This window comes from Nomascus leucogenys, chromosome 23, assembly GCF_006542625.1.
Source record: "Nomascus leucogenys isolate Asia chromosome 23, Asia_NLE_v1, whole genome shotgun sequence".
NCBI classification, from domain to species: domain Eukaryota; kingdom Metazoa; phylum Chordata; class Mammalia; order Primates; family Hylobatidae; genus Nomascus; species Nomascus leucogenys.
Window position 1 is genome coordinate 29,072,456 of NC_044403.1, and position 20,783 is coordinate 29,093,238.

General features: G+C 48.6%; 1 protein-coding gene across 2 annotated transcripts in view; it reads right to left on the minus strand.

Moving 5' to 3' along the window:
- Nucleotides 1-304: 304 nt before the first annotated feature.
- PRMT8 (protein arginine methyltransferase 8) overlaps nt 305-20,783 on the minus strand; it is a 102,813-nt gene continuing 82,334 nt past the window's right edge. For both annotated transcript variants that reach the window (XM_030804637.1, XM_030804638.1), the window contains 4 exons: nt 17,221-17,336; nt 11,067-11,217; nt 1,945-2,066; nt 305-1,179 (listed from right to left, as the gene is read on the minus strand). In XM_030804637.1, the coding sequence (XP_030660497.1) occupies nt 1,096-1,179; nt 1,945-2,066; nt 11,067-11,217; nt 17,221-17,336 (473 nt within the window). In that variant the 3' untranslated portion in view covers nt 305-1,095. The remainder of the gene's footprint in view (nt 1,180-1,944; nt 2,067-11,066; nt 11,218-17,220; nt 17,337-20,783) is intronic.

Genomic DNA, 20,783 nt, shown 5'->3' on the forward strand with positions numbered 1-20,783 from the left:
CCATGCCCGGACCAAGGCTGGACATTATCCTAAACGGTCTCCAGGCTATGCATGGCCTTCCATTCTGGCACACTCTTGGTTAGCTCCTGTCCCTCACCCCAGCTCCACGACCTTCTTACCCTCTAAGGCAGGACCCCTCAGAGTATATGGGGGAGATGCTCTTAGACCAGCCCTGACCTCCCTGCTGGGGAGCAAACCTGAACCCACATAGGTGCTGCTGCCCTTGAGTCTCTACTCCATGGTGGCCTCTGGCTTCCCCCCAGCCCTCCCACTTCACAGCACCAGGAACCAGCCATCCCACCGCTTTGTTCTCATGTGTGTTTATTGAGCGCCCACGGAGTCCGTGGTACTATGCTCAAGGTTCAGAGCCACAGTCCAGTCAAAAGGAGACCAGAACTAGTACAGAGAATGTTTCATAGCTGCTTAACATCTGGTAAGGGGTGGGGAAGGGGCGAACTAATCACAAAACAAATTCCTATTCAAAAGCAACAGAATCTCCTCTGAGAGTAATATATATTCTAGGCACACGCGCACGCACACACGCACACACCCCTCTGGGTGAACACCTAGGTCTACCCACTTGGTTGTATATGCATGCATATACAGGTATTTGTGGGTAAATATCAGCTATGCTGCTCACATTCACACATGCACGCACACACACACCACCGCACACACAGATAATCTGGCTTATGCTATCAAAGATGCTATGTCTCCAGGTTCTAGTGGAAGCAATCTGTCCTAGACACCCGCAGCATGCAAAACTCAGAAGACCTGGAGAGTCACAGTTAAGGAGGAGACGGGGAGACGCGAATACGTTTCCACCCTCGGGGCCCAGCCACAGCACGCGAGGTCGCTCTTTGTTGGCAACACAAAGCCTTCGTGAAAGGCTCCCAAGGCAGAGCGGAGGAGCTAGAGACCTTCTGTCCAGTAGTGGAGCCCACGGGAGCCCTGGGGAATTCACCAATCTTCAAGGCAGAGTTGAAAACTCTGGTTTTCAAGTGTGTAGTCCTGCAAACGGTATTCTTTGGGACGGCACGGCAGATCGAGGTGAGAGTTCCTTTTCTCGTTGCTCTCTGCAGCTTCCCATGTGTGCTAACGCATTTTGTAGTCATTAGATACAGATGTTTCACACAGCTGTCCCTTAAAATCCAAGTCTACTGTGAAATCGAGGTCTCGCTGCAAGGCAAAGACAGAGTGAAGGGTCAGGCAGCCGTCTAGGTACGAAGCCACAGCCCCACTCTCTGGCACCGCCTGCTCCTGGCACCGCAGGGATGGGTAGCACTGGTGTCTTAAGGCTTTCTGGCTAAGGGGTTCCCCTGAACAGCTCACAGGAATCCATTCTGCTGCCTCCTTGTCCTCACAGGAATCTCTTCCACTTCTCCCTAAATCCATCCTGCTCTAATAAAAAAATGTTCCGAGTTCATCCTGGAAGTAAACTGATTGGGGTGGTTGAGTGTTCTGTGAGGTGACCTTCAGAGCACTCTGCAGACGCTTTTAGCGCACATGCCCACACCTGGGGCTGCCCAGAAAGCGCCAGCCAGTCTCCCTCGCACCAGGCCAGCTGAAGAAATGCACGCCAAACATCCCCCAGCCACCAGGAGCTCATCTCCTGGCCCAGCTCATGCTACATGAGGTAGGACCCATTTATTTGAAAGCCCCTCACAGGAAGAGCTGGAAGCTGTCTTCAAAGCCAAGGCAGTCCAGACCTGGACCCAGGGAAAACCTCTATGTGCGGAGTTTTGAGGGGTCAAGCCTGAGTCCCTCAATTAGGCCTAGTCACGTCCACATGTGGCTGCTGACTGCCTCCCTCAGTACGTTTCTGATTGTTCATGAGACACTTAAGAACCTGGGCAACTGGGTCCTGAGCGAGCCAGCTCCGTGGGGCCCTTCTCCCTTATGGCCCTGGCCCCGCTCTGTGACACAGGGGGCCTCGGCACTTACCACATTTTTGGCATTTGGCTTCATGGATATGGTCCCGTAGATTTCCTCCCCCCTCCGGACAGTGAGGTAATCTTCCAAGTAGAAGACGGTCTGCTTCCAGTGGGTGTAGGGAGCGTCAGGGGCTGAGGGGTGAAAGAACAGCGGAGGTGGGAAGAAAGAGTCAGAGACGATGACTCCGAAGGGATGAGGCTGGGCCCCTGCATAGAAGCTGCTGGGCTTCCCCTGGGACTCACTGAAACCACCCACCCCGGTACTCTTGTTGGGTCAGGTGCATAGTCCTTATAGCCTGCCTCCAAGCCCCATCAGAACTCCCTCTCAGGCCCAGTGGCCTCCCCTCCCATCACATCCCCATCCCCTCAGTACTGGGGATCAGAAGACAAACAACCTGATACTACCAGTTCACAGCAACGGATGGATGAGGAACGCCCTGTTACCCACTAAATGCATCGACGTACATGCATCTGAACATGCTGCTGTTTTTAATTAGTTCAACAGAATGAAGATCTTCAGACAGTGTGGGGAAGAGATTTGTAGAGTAGGCCCTCCTATCTCCCCTTAAATGACATCATTCATGCAAACTCCACAGCTAAACCAGTTTCCCCAGATCCACTGATATGGTAGGTACTTGGTCCTCAATCTTACAAATAGCTTTCCCTGCTGGGCACACATAGTGGCTCATAGCTGTAATCCTAGCTACTCAGGAAGCTGAGGCAGGAGGACTGGTTGAGCCCAGGAGTTCAAGACCAGCCTGGGCAACATAATGAGAAAACTAGGTGAGCGTGGTAGCACACATCTGTGGTCCCAGCTACTCAGGAGGCTGAGGCAGGAGGATGCATTGAGCCTGGAAGTTCAAGGTTGCAGTGAGCTATGACTATACCACTGCACTCTAGCCTGGGTGCAGACCAGTGAGAGAGACCCTGTCTCCAAAAAAACAAAACAAAACAAAAAAAAGCTTTCCCTGCCTGCTTCTCTGTGCATGGGGAACTAAACCTAGCACCTTGGCCCAGGCCTGCTGTAGGGTTTTAGGTGTATCTTCCTAACCGGATCAAAAAGAAATGAGGGACGGTTCTTGTTCCACAGCCCTAATCTGGCCCACAGCGCATTCATCCTGTATGACCCAAAGCCGTAGTGGTACTTGCGCCTACCCCATATCTGTCATTGAGTCTCTTCCCTCCCCTCTCAGCACACGATACATTCTCCAGTTAAATGTGAGGGGTTCTGCCTCACAGGCCACTGTCCTTGCCAGCAGCTATCTCTGAAATCCTTCCTCTCCCTCCTTTCCATCCTCTCTCTTCCTCATCCTTCCTCTGGGAAGCCTTGCCTGACCCGCAAAACCTGGATTGAGAGCTCCCAAGGCACCCTGAGCTTCTGTTATTGGGGTGTCTGTCACACAAGATAAATGCCTTCCGCCCACCCCTGTTTGTCTGCATCCTCCATGGACTGCAAGCTCCATGAGGGCAGGGACCAGGCCAGCCTTGCTTCCTCGGTGCCTGCCTCTGTGCTTGGTAGATCTACGAGTATTGAATAAATAAATGATGGTAAGAACCCAAAGAGCAAATGTCTGTGGTGCTTCAATGTACTCGTACGTGTCCAATTACGCTGGGGGCCTTTGGAATCTACAGACTGTAGAAGAACCCATCTTATTACAGGAAGTTCCTCTTGGTTTGGGCTGTTGCATTCCTCTATAGGATTTCCTCCTTTTTTTTTTTTTTTTTTTTTTTTTTTTTTAGGACCAAGGATAAAGATGAGAAGACTTGGGGATAAGATAAGGGTCTTCAAAACACTTCAAAAGCTGTCACATGGAAAGACTTATATGTGGCCTTATCATAGCTTTGGGGGCAGAACAAAGGCTAGTCACTAGGAATCATTAGAAGGCAGATTTTTAATTTACCAAGAATTAGAGCTGTCCCACAATCATAGCCACCTGAGGTCCACCCTGGCAGGTGTTCACACAGCGCCACCTGGGGCTTGATCATGCACTGACTCAGACCAGGTGACCTCTAAGAGCTTTCAAAACCCCAAGGCCAATTTTAACAGCACTGAAGAGTCTGTCTTTCTCTGCCCTTCACAATGAACTGGCTTGATCAAATGTCAGTGGTTTGGAGAGAGACTCACGTAGCCCTGCATGTGTGCATTTGGGAAATCAATGCAAACTCAAGGTCATGGGGAGAAAGTGCAGCCTGCACATTTGGAAAGGGAAGGAGGATCATGAATGTGCAGTCTATCCCTTTCAGACCCTGCCTGGGTTCCTGAACACATCCAGCCTTTCTGGCCTCCAGGGCATACTGCTGTCTGCAGACCAAGTCCACCTGCTCCCAACAACCGTCTCTGCCAGCTACCTCTAAATTGTCAAAAGATAGTTCCTGGTTATGTGTGGAGACTGTCAGTGTATGACTGACAGCACTCTCGCCCCCACTTCCACCTACACCAGCTCAGACAGGTGTCTCTCTCCTGTTCCTAAAGACCTTCAGGCAAAGGGAATTCAAGCAGCCTCCTTCTGTCACCTAATCCGATGCCTTATGAGACCCCCAGAGACTTCCTGGCCCAGATTTGTCAGCCATCGGGTCTGACTCTGATGGTAGTCCCCAAAATATGCCGACTTTGAGTTGGAGGAAGATGATTATTTTCCTTGATATCAACATCAAAGGGCTAAGAACATCCATAAACATCTCATTTCCATGATGGGCCCATTAGCCATGGAGTAATTGCCTAAACCAGTTTTCCCAATCTTGGTTCTCCATCAAAGTGCCCAGGAGAAACTTAGTAAAAGTCAATGTTTTGATTCTACTCCAAGAGATTTGAAGTCAGTAATTCTGGGGGGCGTGGAGGGGCAGGTGATGTAGACACACAGCCATGGCTGAATTGCAGTGCATCTCCTGACCTCCTTTGGGAAGGTAGAGTGGGAAAGACATTTAATTAGGCGACAATAGCCCAGTGTCCAGTCTCCACTTTGCCACTGACATGTGATGTGACCTGGGGCTCCTTTTCCACATCTGCAGAATATGGGTCATGATATTTATCTCCTGACGTATTGTGAGGATGAGATGAGATGAGAAGGGGAAAGGATCATAGACTAAGGGTGATCAAACCTCCTGCTGTGCCCGGGAATGTTCCAGTTCACATCTGTTTTCCTGGCATAATGATTTATAGCTCTCCCCTTCACCTGCAAATGTGTCCTTAATGGAAAGCTGAGTTACATGGCCACCCTATCTAAAACATATTAGGCCCATGTTAGGGACTTACTAAGCCATTGCATCAGGCAAGTCTTTGGTCATTAGAGTGGTATATGATTTTATCAATCCATCAACTATGGCTCTGGCCTGCAAAGGTATGCTGCCTCTCTCTAGTGGTAGAGAATGCCTTGGAAAACATCCAGAATGTCACCGTGCACAAGGGTGGGCATTCAGCAAAGGGCTGTGGACAACATCTAGAGTTCTCCTTGTCAGGGAGGAAGGCTTTCCCTTCCCCCGCCCCAACCCCATCTATGACCATCCAGATTGTACAACTGGCTTTCAGCCCTCCCCATTCTGAAGATGCCTCCCTGCTCTTAGCATTCCTGCCCCACATACCCCTTTTCTCCCTCCCACAAATCCCTTCCCCATCACAGTCTCTCTGATTCTAGGGTTTAGGCAGCTTTTCTTCTACATTTTGAAGTGAGCATGACCAGTACTGCCTGCAGCATTCCCAGTGCATTGCCTTCATTCACCATTCCACAGACTTCCACTTAGAATGCCTGCCACAGGCTGGGTATGGCTCTAGAATTGAGGAACAGCAAACGGGATGAACACCACTTTGTCCCCTCCTCCCCTGATCATACAGCCTCAGTGAGAAGACATTCAGGCAAATAGTGAGAAGCAGAGTAGGTGCTATGACCAAGGATGGGGCTTGGGAACACAGGGAGCTGAGGGTGCAAATGGCAGGGCCTGGCCTCTCACCAGAGTTTTCCTGGTGCTTTTGGAAAGGGAATGGAATCCTGCTTCCCATCTCACTGACCAATGGCTAAGTGGCTGGTCATCCTTTCTGGGATATAATTTTTCTAGCTGTAAGTTTGGAATTATATTCCCTAGAGAATTTATCGGCCTTTTGGAGAATTGAGGACTATGCACCAAGAAGCTTCTTTAATGTGGGAAAATGATTCAATGTCACAGGATGTCAGTGGCCGAAAGGGGCTACCTGAGCCCAAGGCCCAGAAAGTAAACTTGCCCAAAGTCCTCTCCAATGTCTGATCTGCCTACCTTGCTGATACCTGAAAAAACTAGGGCTTGCACCCAGGCCTGCTTCTGCTGGGGCTCCTGCCCTTCCACCCGCTACCTGGCTCTCCTGGATTACACAGCAGCCCCAGGGGCCCCAGTTCCCACTTCTACCCCCACCCTACTGAGGATGTGTTGTGGTGGGGGGGGCACCGTGCCCACTGGCTGCCACAGCCTGGAACCCTGACTGTCTGTGCCTATTTGTGACAGCTTCTGCCTGGAGCTGCAGAGATGTCAGAGTCATTAGAAGGGATCATTCTTCAGGCTGTGCGGTATGGGATGTGCTTCTAAGTGGCCCGCAGAGCGCACTACCGCTGGGCCGAGACAGAAAACTCAGCTGGGGGTTGATGCAGAGGGACCATACACAGCAGGCTGCATTTTGCATCAAGTTCAAAAATAGCTGAGACCAAACAATACCTTGTTTAGGCACACACATCCATGTGATAAAACTTTTCATAAATAGCAAGGGAATAAGGAACACAAAATTCAGGATAATGTTCATCTGGAGGCGATAGGGGAGGTGGGATGGGGTGGGGCATCCAGGAAGATGCAGAGATGTTGGCAGCATTTCAGTCATTGAGTCAAGACATAGCTCGAGTTAATAAGTGTAAGCAAATTAATGCAAATATGCATTAATTGATTTACATTTAATTATATTACAGTTATTACCATGTCTTTCTAGTCAATATTTATATTTTAGTTAAAAACAATTTATTTTTAATATTAACTAATGTATTTACCTTCTAATAGTAATACTAATAAATTAATTTATTAGTATTTATTAATTTATTTTGTTAGTATTTATTAATTTATTCTAGTTACTACTTACATTCTAGTTAATAGTAATTATTTGTATTCTAGTTGCTGAGTTACATGGTGAGTTCATGGATATTCATTATATTAATATATAATTATATATAATTAATATATAAATTAGCAAAAAAAGTGAACCACAAATGGTCCAATAATGACATATGGCATGAGCCAAGAATTAGGATTAAGTCTGTGCATCTGAGATCCATAAAAACAGAAAGGGTTACTCGGCCAGTTGTCAGAGTATAGATGGTCTGAGTATACCCCACTGCCAACCCACATGAACCGGGAAAGAAGTTTGCTACCTGCTAGAAACAGAGCTCCCACGCTGACATATGAAGGTGGCTGAGAAAGCAACTCAACAAATTATTCTCCCACCCCCATTGCTACCCATATAGGCATGCGCCAAGAAGAGGGATCTATGTCAGCCAGAAAGCAAAGAGTCTTGGTGAGGCCTGAGGGTATGCCTGAGTGAGGAGACGGAACAGCCTTTCCAGAAGAAAGTCAACATGGGTCAAATTCTCAGCCCTCTGATTCAGTCTTGCACAGAGGCAGTGGTCCTCAAGCTGGAGCATGCATCGCAATCACCTGGAGGCCTTGTTAAGACACAGACGGCTGGCCCCCACCCCCAGAGTTTCTGATTCAGGAGGTCCAGGGTGAGGCTCGAGAATTTGCAATTCTAACAATTTCCCAGGTGATACTGATGTTACCCGTCCAGGGACCACACTTTGAAAACCATTTCCCCAAGGCATGACAAACTGGAGACTGTAGGACCTCCAAATGTCTTTCAGAACCTAAGTTTATGGAATTCTGTGCAAAAGGGAGGAGGCATAACACTATAATTGCAAAAAGACAGAGGAGCAGGCTCACAGCTGGGTTTAGATCCGTGGTCTTTGAGCCACGTGGGACTGTGGTGGGGGGTGTCACCAAAGACTAGGAAGGAAAGCCACTGGGTTAGAGCCTTCAGCACTCAGGGCAAATCCTCACCATCTTTCAGGCAGCCCAGAGGTGATGTCTTGATTCTGGATGTGAGCTTAATCCAGGCTCCTCCACATGGGACCATGAAGAATGTCATCCCTGACACCACAGAGCCAGGGAGCCACCTCTCGACAGGGTCTAGCAGGCTGTCTGCTTGACTTTGGGGACTAGAAATATGAATAGATCATCTCAAGGAAAATAAAACTCTGGCTGAGAGCTGCAGGGATAGATCCTGGGCTTTGGAAACTTAGAACTTTTTCCAGAATATCCTTGCCCACTGACTTTCTCATCACCTACAGCAGGGCAGGCCCTGGGTTAGACATCATCCTAGTGATGGATAGGTAGAGCCAACTCCTGTGACTTCATCCCTAACTTCCAATCACAGCCACTGTCCCCAAGAAGGCTCCTCCCCAGCTCCCTCACTACCCCCATTCTCACCATTGCTAGGCACAGTCTTCCCAGTCCTTCAAGATCAAAGTAAAATCCGCCTTCCCCCTCTTGGCTGCTCCTGCCCACTGGGGAGACATGTACTGCCCCTGTGAGGAGGGCAGCAGCTGATAATGACCCAGATCAGGGCAGGAAAGCACCAGCACTGCCTGGCTGATGGAGACCAGAAGTCCCAATCTTAGTAGTCAGGAGGCACTGGTTCTGAGAAAAGCCTTTCTGTGAAGAGATAAATCTGTCTCTTGCCCTCTCTTTCCATAGGTAAAAGAGAATCATTGAGACCAGCCTGGGCAATGAGGCAAGATCCCATCTCTACAAAAAAAAAAAAGAAAAATTATCCAGGCATGGTGGCATGTGCCTGTAGTCCCAGCTACTTGGGTGGCTAAGGCAGGAGGATCACTTGAGCCCAGGAGGTCAAGGCTGCAGTGAGCTATGATTACGCCACTGCACTCCAGCCTAGGAGATAGAGTGAGACCTTGTCTCTGAGAGAAAAAAAAAAGCATCATTGTCTTCATGGCTTCTGGAAGTAAAGAATCATGTCCTCGATTTCTGGTAGAACTCACCTCCCCACTCCCCCTACTAGACATACAATTACTCACCTCCTTACCCCCTGATGACATGCTCCCAATTCCCAGGAATACTCAATAGGTACACATTCTCAAGGTCAGGGTCATATCATCATACACTTCTTAGAGCAATTTGTTTAGAACTATGCTTTAGAAGCCAGGAATGCAGAGATCACTGAGATATGATCCCTACTCATGCAGGAGACTGACAGTTGCAAGAAAGGGTGAAAATGCTGAATAAATAATGGCAAGCCCTGTGTTGGAATCCTGTGTGGTTGTTTAAAAAAAGAAGCTAGGTATCTCTGTGAGGCTATGAGAGTATCACCAAGATAACGTTGTTAAATAAAGAAAAGGTAGCCAAGGGCAGTGTGGAGGGTAGGATCCAACCTGAGTTTTTTTAAAAAGGTGTAGTTCTGATATTGTACTATGCTTACATAACACACCATCAATGGGGCAGCTGGGCAAAGGGTTCACACAACTCTGTGTACTATTTTTACAACTTCCTGTGACTCTATAATTATTTCAAAATAAAAAGCCAAAAAAGAGGCATCTATGGATATGCATGTGCTTGTGCACCCACTGAAATTTGGTGGAATGATACAAAAGAAATCATTAATAATAATATTTGCCTCTGAAGAGTGGGAGTGGGATGGGTTGGGGGTGAGAATGTTTTCTTTGACTTTTTATACCCTTTTGTCCTGATTTCTTCTTGCTATTGTGCATGTGTCTCACCTGAAACATCACCATGCCAGGCACATGCAAAAGATGTTAGGTTAGCCCTGAGGACATCAAACATTGACCCAAAGGGAAGGCGGGGATCAGGTAACCCCTGAGCTAAGACAGGAAACCAGGTGAAGAGATGGGGCAGGGGTGATGTTACCACCTGAATTGTGGCCCCCTCCAAATTCATGTTGAAGTCCTAATCCCCAGTACCTGAGAATGTGACTGTATTTGGGAAAAGGGCTTTAAAAGAGGTGATTAAGTTCATCCAATCTGACTGGTGTCCTTAGAAGAGGCAATTAGGACACACATAGAGCCATCAAGGGCTCATGAGCACAGAGGAAAGACCACATGAGGACACAGTGAGAAGGCGGCCAACTACAAGGCAAGAGGAGATCCCTCACCAGAAATCCACCCTGCTGACACCTTGCCCTTGGACTTCCAGCCTCCAGAACTGCATGTGTGGTTAAGCCCCCAAGCCTGGGTACTTTGTTATGGCTGCCCTCGCAGACTGATACAGGAGAAGAGGGGATGATAAGAGCCTCTGACTAAGGCCCCTCCCACCTCCAGGGCACACCTGGATGGGCAAGGGCTGGTGTGTGCAGAAGCCATGGCCCAGAGAATGAAGAGGCCTCATTGAGTTTAGAAGTCAGCAAGGAGCTCAGTATAGCTGGGCCATCTGTGGGGTAGCAGCGACGGGACAGGGCTCGGCCAAGAGGGATAGTGAGGAATGAGGTTGGAGAGCGGGCCAGGGCCAGGCCATGGGATCCCCATTTGCCAGGCTTATCTACTGCAGGCAGCGAGTCACCTCGCAAGCGGGGCTGGGATTTGGGAGTGGGAGTGGGGTGATCTTGGGGGAACACCAACAGAGATTTAATGAAGGATGGGTTGGTGTGAAAGTAAGGGAGAAGGGAAGGAGACATAGAGACCAGTGTGCCAGTGTGCAGGCTGCTGCAAGACAGGCTGTGTCCTGCACAGAGGCATGGCAGTGCAGACTAGGCTTATTCAACTCCATCCATACGCACCACACAGAATGTGCTCAGAAAATGCTACCTGAACAAATACGCGTTTGAAAGGTCTTCGGGCCCCTCCATGAGCCCTACCTCCTGCCTCTCCCTCATCCAACACACTCTCAACTTGTGCTGTAACAACCACAACATTATTTACCTTCCCCTTGGACAGCACAAGTGAAGGGATGCACGGTTCCTCCATGGCTGGAGAGGGTTGATAGGTGTCACCCAGCTAATGCCCAGTCCCTTCTCCCCAAGTCAAGGCCAGCTCTGGTCACCCCACAAAGACTTGAGGAAGCATGGGAGAGGGAGGAGGCTCTGGGAAGCAATAAACAGCTCACCTGTGGAAAACCCCATTTTCTTGTGGCACTTGGTAAATTCAATATTAAAATAGGTGACCAGGGCGTGGACGTAGTCGTTGCGCTGTATCTGCAGGCAGAATGCAGATGTGAACGATAGCTCTTCCGTCTTCACTGTGTAAATGTCCACCTCCTGCAGCCCAGAGAAGAGAGAATGCCGGGAACTTATCGCCTCCACCAAGTCTGGGTCCCGGTCAGCAGCCTCGTTCTATGAGAGACTGTGGTCTGTCGGCTCTCTGAGGGATATCTTTATTCTTGGGGTGATTTCCCAGGCTCCCCACCACCCTCCCAATCACCTCCTCCATCTTTCCTAGGGTGGAGTATGCTCAAGCAATGGTGCAAATGGATTTGAACCAAAACCTGAGGGGAGCAGAATTTGGAAGGTAAATCTGCCAGGGTTTGGGGCCACAGGGGGATGATGGGGAAGGGAGAGAACAGGAGGGTTAATTAGACAATGCATCCCTTCACCTGTCAGAGCAGCCTCGAGTGGTCCACCCAGGCACTGCTCCATCCAGCGCTCTTAAAATGTGGTCCCTGAAAGATCAGCATCAACAGTACCTGGGGGCAAATTCTGAGAGGGGGCAGACCTGCTGGATCAAAACAGCAATCTGTGTTTTATCAGGCCCTCCAGTGATGTGGATGAACCAGACTACTCCTTCCCCAATTTTCTGATACTCAAGTTCCCAGCAATAGGAGGCATCAAGGATGACATTAGGAGTAAGGACCTGAACCCACAAAGTCACAGACAGAGCTTAGGAAAGTTCTGTTGGCCATTTTTAACAAGGCTGGACTGTTTTCAAAAATAAATAAAAGGGGAAAATAAGAAGTGAGAATTTTCAGTTCTGGCTGGGGAACATGGAACATGAGGAACTAATAACTCTAAGAATTTCAACTGGAAAGTGGCCGAAAATCAATCTCGCATGGGAAGCAGGTGGAATTGAAAGACGTCCGCCCTGTGCTGTTCTTTTCTATGGAAGAATGCTGGCCGGCTGCTTGCTGTCCCCGTGAGGCAGGGCAAACCTACCAGAGCCCAACAGGCATCCCGACAGATTCTAGTGAGGCCCAAGGAAGAACTTCCCATTGTTCAAGGTTGCGCAGCAAGGACCTCTGTCCTGAAAACTCTGTAAGAGCCGGAAGGCCACAGGGACCTCCTGAGGCCCAGAAGATGGAATTATTAGCAGGAATTAGGAGAGAGGGACCAGAGGGTAGGAAAACAAGGCCAGCAAAGCGATGAGATGGCTTTTGTCTCGATGTATTTCTAGGATAAATAAAGGAAACACAGATGCAAACTATCCTGGGGCCTTCAAAGAGAAGTCCTAACTCCACGGGGATGGACAGAGAAAGAGCGGTTAAGGGAACCAATCAGATCGGAGTCCTCCTGGGATCTGGGGTGGGTAGCCATGATATCCTCTGCGGAAGCTGAAGCTCTCTGACTGTTGATTGGGAAGAAGGTGAGATTGTAGGTTTAGGGGAATGTGGGAGGCCCTTGGTGAGGTCACATTCAAATGCCAATTACACTGTGTTTCTGGAGCCCAAAGATGGGGAACAAGAACTAATTGAATGGTGAGCGCTTGGTCAAGCACGCAGAATTTGATAGGATTATAAAGCCCATCTTAAGCTGAGCCTTTGATCCAAGACAAGAACGTCCTCTTTAGTGGCCACCTAGTGCTTGCTGAACACCTTTAGGGATGGAGAATTCACTATTTGCCAGACAGATAGTCCATGTCCTGGCATCTCCAGTCATTAGGTCCTTCTTCAAAACTAATGAAGAAAGTTCACACTCGTCCCTCTGTAACTTCCACCCACAGAAGAAGCCAAATGTCTGTTCCGACTCACACAGGTACCTTGAACATTTTCTTCTCCAATACAAGCTATCTCTGGCTTTTTATTCATTCCTCATAAGTCATGATGTCTGACCCCTCATCAACCCTGGCCTTTCTCCTCTGGGTGGGTCCTGCCACTTGCAAAACTGAGAGTTATACTGACCACATCAGGTCCTCCACGTCCCTCCATTGGCACATACTTACAGCGGCCTGTGTTCCCGAAGAGGACACTGCTGGCTCAGCCTGCATTTAGGTCGGCCAAGCCCCTTCCTCCACCACATCCCTCAAGGCTTGGGGTCCTTCATTCCTTCATTGCATGTCATCTGTTAGTGTGGGCCATTGCTCAAATCTAGGAAACCATTTTAGACTGAGTATCTGTCAGCCTTCATAATGCTCATTATCCCTCCCAGCCACATGGCCGCATGCTGTCCACAGGGTTCCTCCAGCTCAAAAACTCTTAGGACAAGCCTTGGTTACCTCTATTGTTGTTAATGGCGTCACAGTGTCTACCCTCACTGACTTTTCCATCACCTTCTCACCATATTGTTGTTAATGGCATCACAGTGTCTACCCTCGCTGACTTTTCCATCACCTTCTCAGGGCCAGTCAGCCAGGTTCCAGGCCCTTTCCAAGGTCCCTGGTATCTTTCTTCCTTGGTTCCCTTGGTCACCAGTGTAGCATGGCCTTCCGATCTCACTTCTGCCTCATCTCAGCAGCCTCACCACCTTCACCCTTGCCCTGGCTGATACACTGGAGCCCTTCAGTGGCAGAAGTTACACCTCATTGTCCTGTGTATCCTCAGTGCACAGCAACACCTAATACACAGCAATCTGTGTCGACTCATCAGTCTTCTTCTCAGAACAGGTCTCTCTGCTTGAAGACTTACTTCTTTGCCTAGACCCCTCTTTCATAACTAAGGTTCATCCGAACTGTGTCAGTCTCTGGAGCCATAATCTTCAATGATTCCTTATGGCTTACGATCTAGACGTGGTTACTTTCTCCTTGTATCCCGCGTGCACGCATACACACACACACACACACACACACACACACACACACACACACCACACCCCATCTGGCAGGAATTCCACCTCTAAAGGATCTTGCGTCAGATGTCCATCAACCAAATGTCAGCTATCAACTCTTGTAGCTGACAGCATTCAATAGATCCCTGAGATATTTGCATCTTAATAGAGGCCTCTGATCGAACAAAAGCCTTTAGGACCAGAAGTATTGAAGCCGCACATTATAATGGCAACAATAAAGGCAGGTGGTCTTTTGGAATGGGGGTCCAGGCCATCTGCGAGGATGGGATCAGCTGTAGCTAGGCTTCAAAAACACAAAGGTCCTCTGGGCTCAGGTCCCCCAACCCCCAACCAAAGTCTACGGATCAGCCCCAGTTACCCTGACTCCCTAGAGCCCAGCCCCTCGACTAGGAGGCTTCCTCTTTTCTGCAGCAGAAACAGCAGCTCTGAGACCCCAGGGAGACCCACTGACTTGGCCTCAGGTGACCTGCTTGAAGCAGAGGGCTTCACCAGCATAAATCACTCAGAAGTGCCCCTGGCCGCTGCGATCCCCACCACTAAACAATGTTACAAATGGATGTCTCAGAGCAGAAGTCTGGTCAAAATAGAGCCTTAATTATAATAAAGTGTCACACTCTGCAATGTTAATAGCGATGAAAATAGCAATTAAGTGTGTGAAGAAGGGCAAGTGTTTTCCCAACAGGCTCGGCAAGACGTTGCTTAGCACATTAGCAGGAGAGAGCTGGTGGAAGGGCTCTCCTGGAAGCAGAAGCAAACACAGACAATCATCATCCTTCTCAGGAACACAGAGGAAGAAAGGGACCAGCGTGGGACAGGAAATCATCATAGGTCGCGGGTCCTGAGACAGAACCAGAGCCCCAGGAGTTTTCATAAGTGTGCGGAACACACACCCATCCAGCCGCTCCTTGGCTGCTTTGCCCCGGATATGCTCGGGTCTAACCAAGTGAAAGGCCCCTGCTAGTTCCTGCCCGGGGAGTGGAGAGAGCCAGGCCAGTGGCTGACGTGTCCGGCAGTGCAAACAGAAATGCAGTGGCTACACCTGACAGTGGGGGCTGGGTCAGGGGCAGAGAGCAAGCTGGGGTCCAAGAACATTGAAGGAATTTTATCCCCAAGCTGAATCCAGTACATGCAGATGCCTAATGGTAAATATCACTGCCACATGTCATTTTGGCAAATTCAGTTGCACCAGTGGACTTCTGTCCATTCTACATTTACAGATGTGCCTTGCACTATGGGTGAGCTTCTTGCTGGAGGCATATTTGCCTTGTTCTTGTTTAGGATGGCAAGGAGGAAGAGGCTTCAGGGACAGAGGGACTGGTAGAAAGAAACAAAAGGACACACTTGCTCACAATTAATCCTGCCTGGACCCAGGAAAGGCTGAATGAAGTAGTGAGAACCCTGTGAATGGAAAGTCTGAGGCTTAGACTCAAAGCCAAACCTCTCAGGCAGGATGTTACTAAAGAGAGGGGGCATCTGATGGGGTCTGATGAGGTTCATTCTAGGTTTATTTGCCCTGTGAGGTCCTTTCTAAAGGCCACTGTGATACTCCATCCCAACGGGTGCAGTTCTTCCTAGCAAGGCTTGTGTCCAGGACAAAGGACAGTTCTTACACGGGCAAAGCAGCAGTTGTATCAGTCTTTCAGAAACCTCCCCCTGTCCTCAGTGGCCCTGAACTCCAATCCCTACAATATTCCAGTCCAGTACCCTGCCCCGATACTTTCAGAAAAAGAATGATGCGTGCAGGAGCATAGTGGGCCGGCACGTTAGCAAGATGAGACTCAGGTGGGCTGATTTTTAAATTTAAAAATTAACCTGGGCTGGGTGTGATGGCACATGCCTGTCATCCCAGCACTTGGGGAGCTGAGGTGGGTGGATCACTTAAGCCCAGGAGTTTGAGACCAGCCTGGGCAACATGGCCAAACCCCATTAATAAAAAAAAAAAAAAAAAAATTAGCCATGTCTGGTGGCACATAGCCATAGTTTCAGCTACTCAGGAGGCTAAGACAGGAAGATCACCTGAACCTCAGTGAGGCTGCAGTGAGGTATTATCACACCACTGCACTTCCACCTGGGTGACAGAGAGAGAGAGAGACCCTGTCTCAAAAAAAAAAAAAAAAAATAGCTTGAGCTACATGAAACTTGTTCAGTTTGTCAAGACTGCAGCGAGCTGTGATTGTGCCACTGCACTCCCGTCTGGGTGACAGAGTGAGATTCTGTCTCAAAAAAAATTTTTTTGGCTTGAATTATATGAAATTGATGTCTTTATTTTTAAAAAAACTGTCAAATATCAATAGTTTTATATGGTTCAACGTAATATATTAGCATATATAATGCAAATGCATACCAAAAGGACTGGAAGAGGCAACCCAGCCTGTGAACAGTGGTTACCTCTGGAGAAGGATGGGGCTGGAGGGAGGCGGAGGGCACCTTTCACCTTTATTCTATCTAACTGGACATGTTTGAATTTTTAATGATAAGAATGTACTAGGGATTGGTGTGGCAAAGATGCTGATCAGCTTTTCTTCATCTGCACTGAAAGAAGCCTTGGGAAAAGGTGTTTAGAGTAGGGGTGTCTAATCTTTTGGCTACCCTGAGTCACATTAGAAGAAGAATTGTCTTGGGCCACACATAAAATACACTAACACTAATGATAGCTAACGAGCTAAAAAAAAAAATCCCACAAAAAAGTCTCATAATGTTTTAAGTTGACGAATTTGTGTTGGGTTGCATTCAAAGCCATCCTGGACTACATGTGGCCCAGAGGACGCAGGTTGGACACACTTGGTTTAGAGCATGTACAAACAGGGATGCTCAGGAAGGGGCAGCTGGAAGCTCTATCTGGCAGGCCGCTGGGGCAAAGGTGTGCTTGGAGGCGAGAGCGTGATGATGGTTACACAGCATATTGAGGTCCTGGATCTCTTTCCTAAGAGAGACATCTACCTCTGAATGGACCAACTCCCCAAACCTGAGCATGCTCTCCTCTTCCAGGTGTCCCCACCTCCCTGCACCCCCACCCTTCTGCACGCCACCAGGGCCCCTGTGCTGGGGCCCTCCCACATCCGTGCCACCATGGAGCCACTCTCTCAGTGGCTGTGTCCAGGCGGACTGCCAGCTTTTGACTTGTGCTTATGGAGCACCACAGGCTCTGGCCAAGGCAGCCTTGCCTCACCAGGTGGGGGCTGTGCAGGAGCCAGCATTGCCTGGACTCCAGGGTGGCACAGCGGGGCTCCCAGCACACCCAGGTCCACCCCGGATGAGTGTCCAGACCTTTATTAAACAGGCATTGGTCACCACTTGCTTTGGATCCACGATGTCCACTAGAGGCTCCTTCATGGCCACGTCCCGGATGCAGGTCATGTCAAAGCCATAGACATTCTCCCACCCTGTGGGAGCAGAGCAAGACATGAAGGCAGGCACAGGACCCCCAGAAGCTCACCCGACCCTCCTGAGCCCTGGAGCACAGCGTGCCTGAGGGCTGAGTGTCGGCGCGAGTTCCCATGCAGCAAAATAGAGGCAGAACTGCTCACCTCTGAGGCAGAAGTGGCACACCTGTGATGTGCCACATGCTTGCTCCCATTTCCATCGCTACCTCGGGAAAAGGTAAGTCCCACTTTGTTGTTAGGTAAACTAGAGCTCAGAAAGGCTGGGAAACTGCTCCAAGCTCCCACAGCTAGAGTGCAGCAGGGCAAAGAATAGAACCCAGGCTAGCTGACTCTTCCTTCCTGTCCCCTCCCCAAGCCGGCAGCATCTCCTATGACCTCCCTTATCTGTCTTCTACGTTCCTATTCCTATGCTGTCTCAAGCTGTTCTCCACATCTAGAAGACCTGGAAGGCCCATCTCTCTCCCTTTTCCTGTCCCCATCCACTGAATCTTTAATGCAGCACAGAGAATCATGGGCTTTTAACGTGAAATCAACTACAGTTTAAATTCCAGCACCACCACTTACTGGTCAGCCTTTGTACAAATGGCCTAACCTCTCTGAACCTCAGTTTTCTCACCTGGGCGGGTCCAGGAGCATCTCTGCCTTCCTCGTATGCCAAGATGCACTCACTAAGGATCCACCCCATTAGAAACTACCCCCAAGTGGAACACAAACCTCTCCCTCTCAGCTGTGCTGCTTGTCCTCTTTGGGCTACTCATAAGATACTTTGTTTGGGAGGGAGAAAGATTTAGGGGTAGGTGAGAAATTAATTCAAGTCTGATGGCCCAGAATCACCCTTAATATGGTAATAATTGCTATCTTTTTTTTTTTTTTTTTTTTTGGAGACAGAGTCTGGCTCCATCACCCAGTGACCCAATCTGGGCTCACTGTAGCCTCCACTTCCTGGGCTCAAGTGATTTTCCTGCCTCAGCCTCCCGAGTAGCTGGGATTACAGGCACCCGCCACCATGCCCGGTTAATTTTTGCATTTTTAGTAGAGATGGGGTTTCGCCATGTTGGCCAGGCTGGTCTTGAACTCCTGACCTCGGGTGATCTGCCCACCTAGGCCTCCCAAAGTGCTGGGATAACAGGCGTGAGTCACCATGCCTGGCCAATAATTGCAGTCATTGAATGATCACTCAGTCGAGGCCAGACTCTTCATTTAATCTACCCAGCAACCACATAAGTATACTGCTATGCTGCAGATGAGAAAACTGTGGCTGGGAGAAGTTGGCATCTGGCTCACATATAATATCTGGCCCATGATCACACATCACAGAAACAGGGGGGCGAGGGTTCAAGCCCAGCATGTCCCCTAAATCCTTCACCTGCCGTGGCCCAGCCGTGACAGCAACCAGGAATGCAAGATTTCTCTCCCTACGGCGCAGAGAGGACGGCTTTAGCAGACTCTTTAGTTTCCGGGCACCTGAATCTCATTCATCTGTTTTTTCAACGGGTTTCAAAATGCCTTGAAGTAGAAATGCTTTTCTCTAAAATCTTACAGGATTAAATTTTATTTTAAAACATTCACCAAACAAACAGGACCTTAGAGAATGTATGTTCCTGTGTGTGTTTAGGAGAGTGGGTGTGTGCGGCAGGAGGTGTGAACGGTCAGTGACAGCTTTGCTCCTTTGACTCCGATTCTTTTATAAGGCACACAAAGAGCTTCTTTCTTGTGAAAAGAAGGCAGAGAAAGTAATCCTGGAGGATAAGTGCTTGTGAAATTCCAGTTTGAGGAAAAGATGCCCATCAGATCCCATTAAATCACCCGAGGCTGGTGCCAAACTCCCAATTACAACCAACTTTCGGGGGAGGAAGCTGCTTAGTTGGCCACAGGGCAGGTTTCAGAGAAGACTCCCCTCTAGAATGTGGAAATAGCTATCCACCCTCTCCCCAGATAAAACATACACGCCAAAGCACATTGCCTTCTGTGTCTTTCTCAAGAGACTTGCAGCTGTGCACCTGCTCTTTCCTCTCTGGACTCTGCCTGGAGTTTGAGTTCACTGCTAGTGCTAAGCAAAACCCTGAGAGTCAGTGTGTGCAATGGTTACACGGCTAGGCTTTGGAGTTCAAATCTGAGCTCTGCCACTGATTTGCTGTGTAATCTTAGGCACAAATGTAACCTTTCTAAGCCTTGGTTTCTAAGGATTCTTTAAAATGGAAATGATGATAATGATGGTAATCCCATACGATTGTTATGAGGATTAAATGTGATTATATGTAAAGTGCACAAGACAGTGCCTGGCACACAGAAAGCACTTGCTACATAAAAGTGGTTATCATTATGTGGTTTGAGCTCTGGCTTTGCTGCCATGCAAGCTGTGTGGCCATGTGCAAATCAGTCCGTTTTTTCTGGGCTTACTTATAAGGATTTTGGTTCAGTGGTTCTGTGTTGTAGAATCACTTGGAACAGTTTTTAAAATACAGACTCGGCCGGGCGCGGTGGCTCACGCTTGTAATCCCAGCACTTTGGGAGGCCGAGGCGGGCGGATCACGAGGTCAGGAGATCGAGACCACGGTGAAACCCCATCTCTACTAAAAATACAAAAAAAATTAGCTGGGCATGGTGGCGGGCGCCTGTAGTCCCAGCTACTCGGAGAGGCTGAGGCAGGAGAATGGCGTGAACCCAGGAGGCGGAGTTTGCAGTGAGCCGAGATCGCGCCACTGCACTCCAGCCTGGGCGACAGAGCGAGAGTCCGTCTCAAAAAAATAAATAAATAAATAAAAATAAAATAAAAAATAAAATAAAATGCAGGGCCCACACCAGACCTACTGAATCAGAATCTCCAGATTTGAAAGCCAAGGAGCTGGAGTTTTACAAATCTATACAGACAATCCCAACCAGTTTGGAAACCTTTGGGGTACATGGTCTTTACTGTCTTCAAGTCCCAAAATGGTGATCTTAATGTCTCATGGCCTTTGTGAGACCTTCTCTAAACGCTCCTGACCATACAACCTCTCCTGTATCCTCAACACCCATAGTACAGCATTTGGCACAGAACAGGCTCACAGATAATGGTTTTTGAATTGAGATTCATTCCCAAACATTTAATGCCTGCACTGTTTTGCAATGCCTGGTGTTTTAGTTACCTTTATATGGGTTAATTTGGGTCTTATCTCCTCAGCTGGACTGTCCCACCTTCAATCATTCAGACCACAGATCACCCAAGGGATTAGATTTTTTTTCTCATTTCTGCTGGCCATTTATTTCCTAGTAGCCCTTTTTACCAGAAGTGAAGCAGAGGTGGAGTAGGATACAAATAAATCACATTAATTATTTGTTGCAGTTGTATACTGTATGCCAAATAAGTGTATGTGGGGTAAGAGCCATTGGTCATCAAGAAATATCATGATTATCTAGAAATTAAAAAATAATATCAGAGAGGCCTGTGAAGCTTTTGTTAATGGG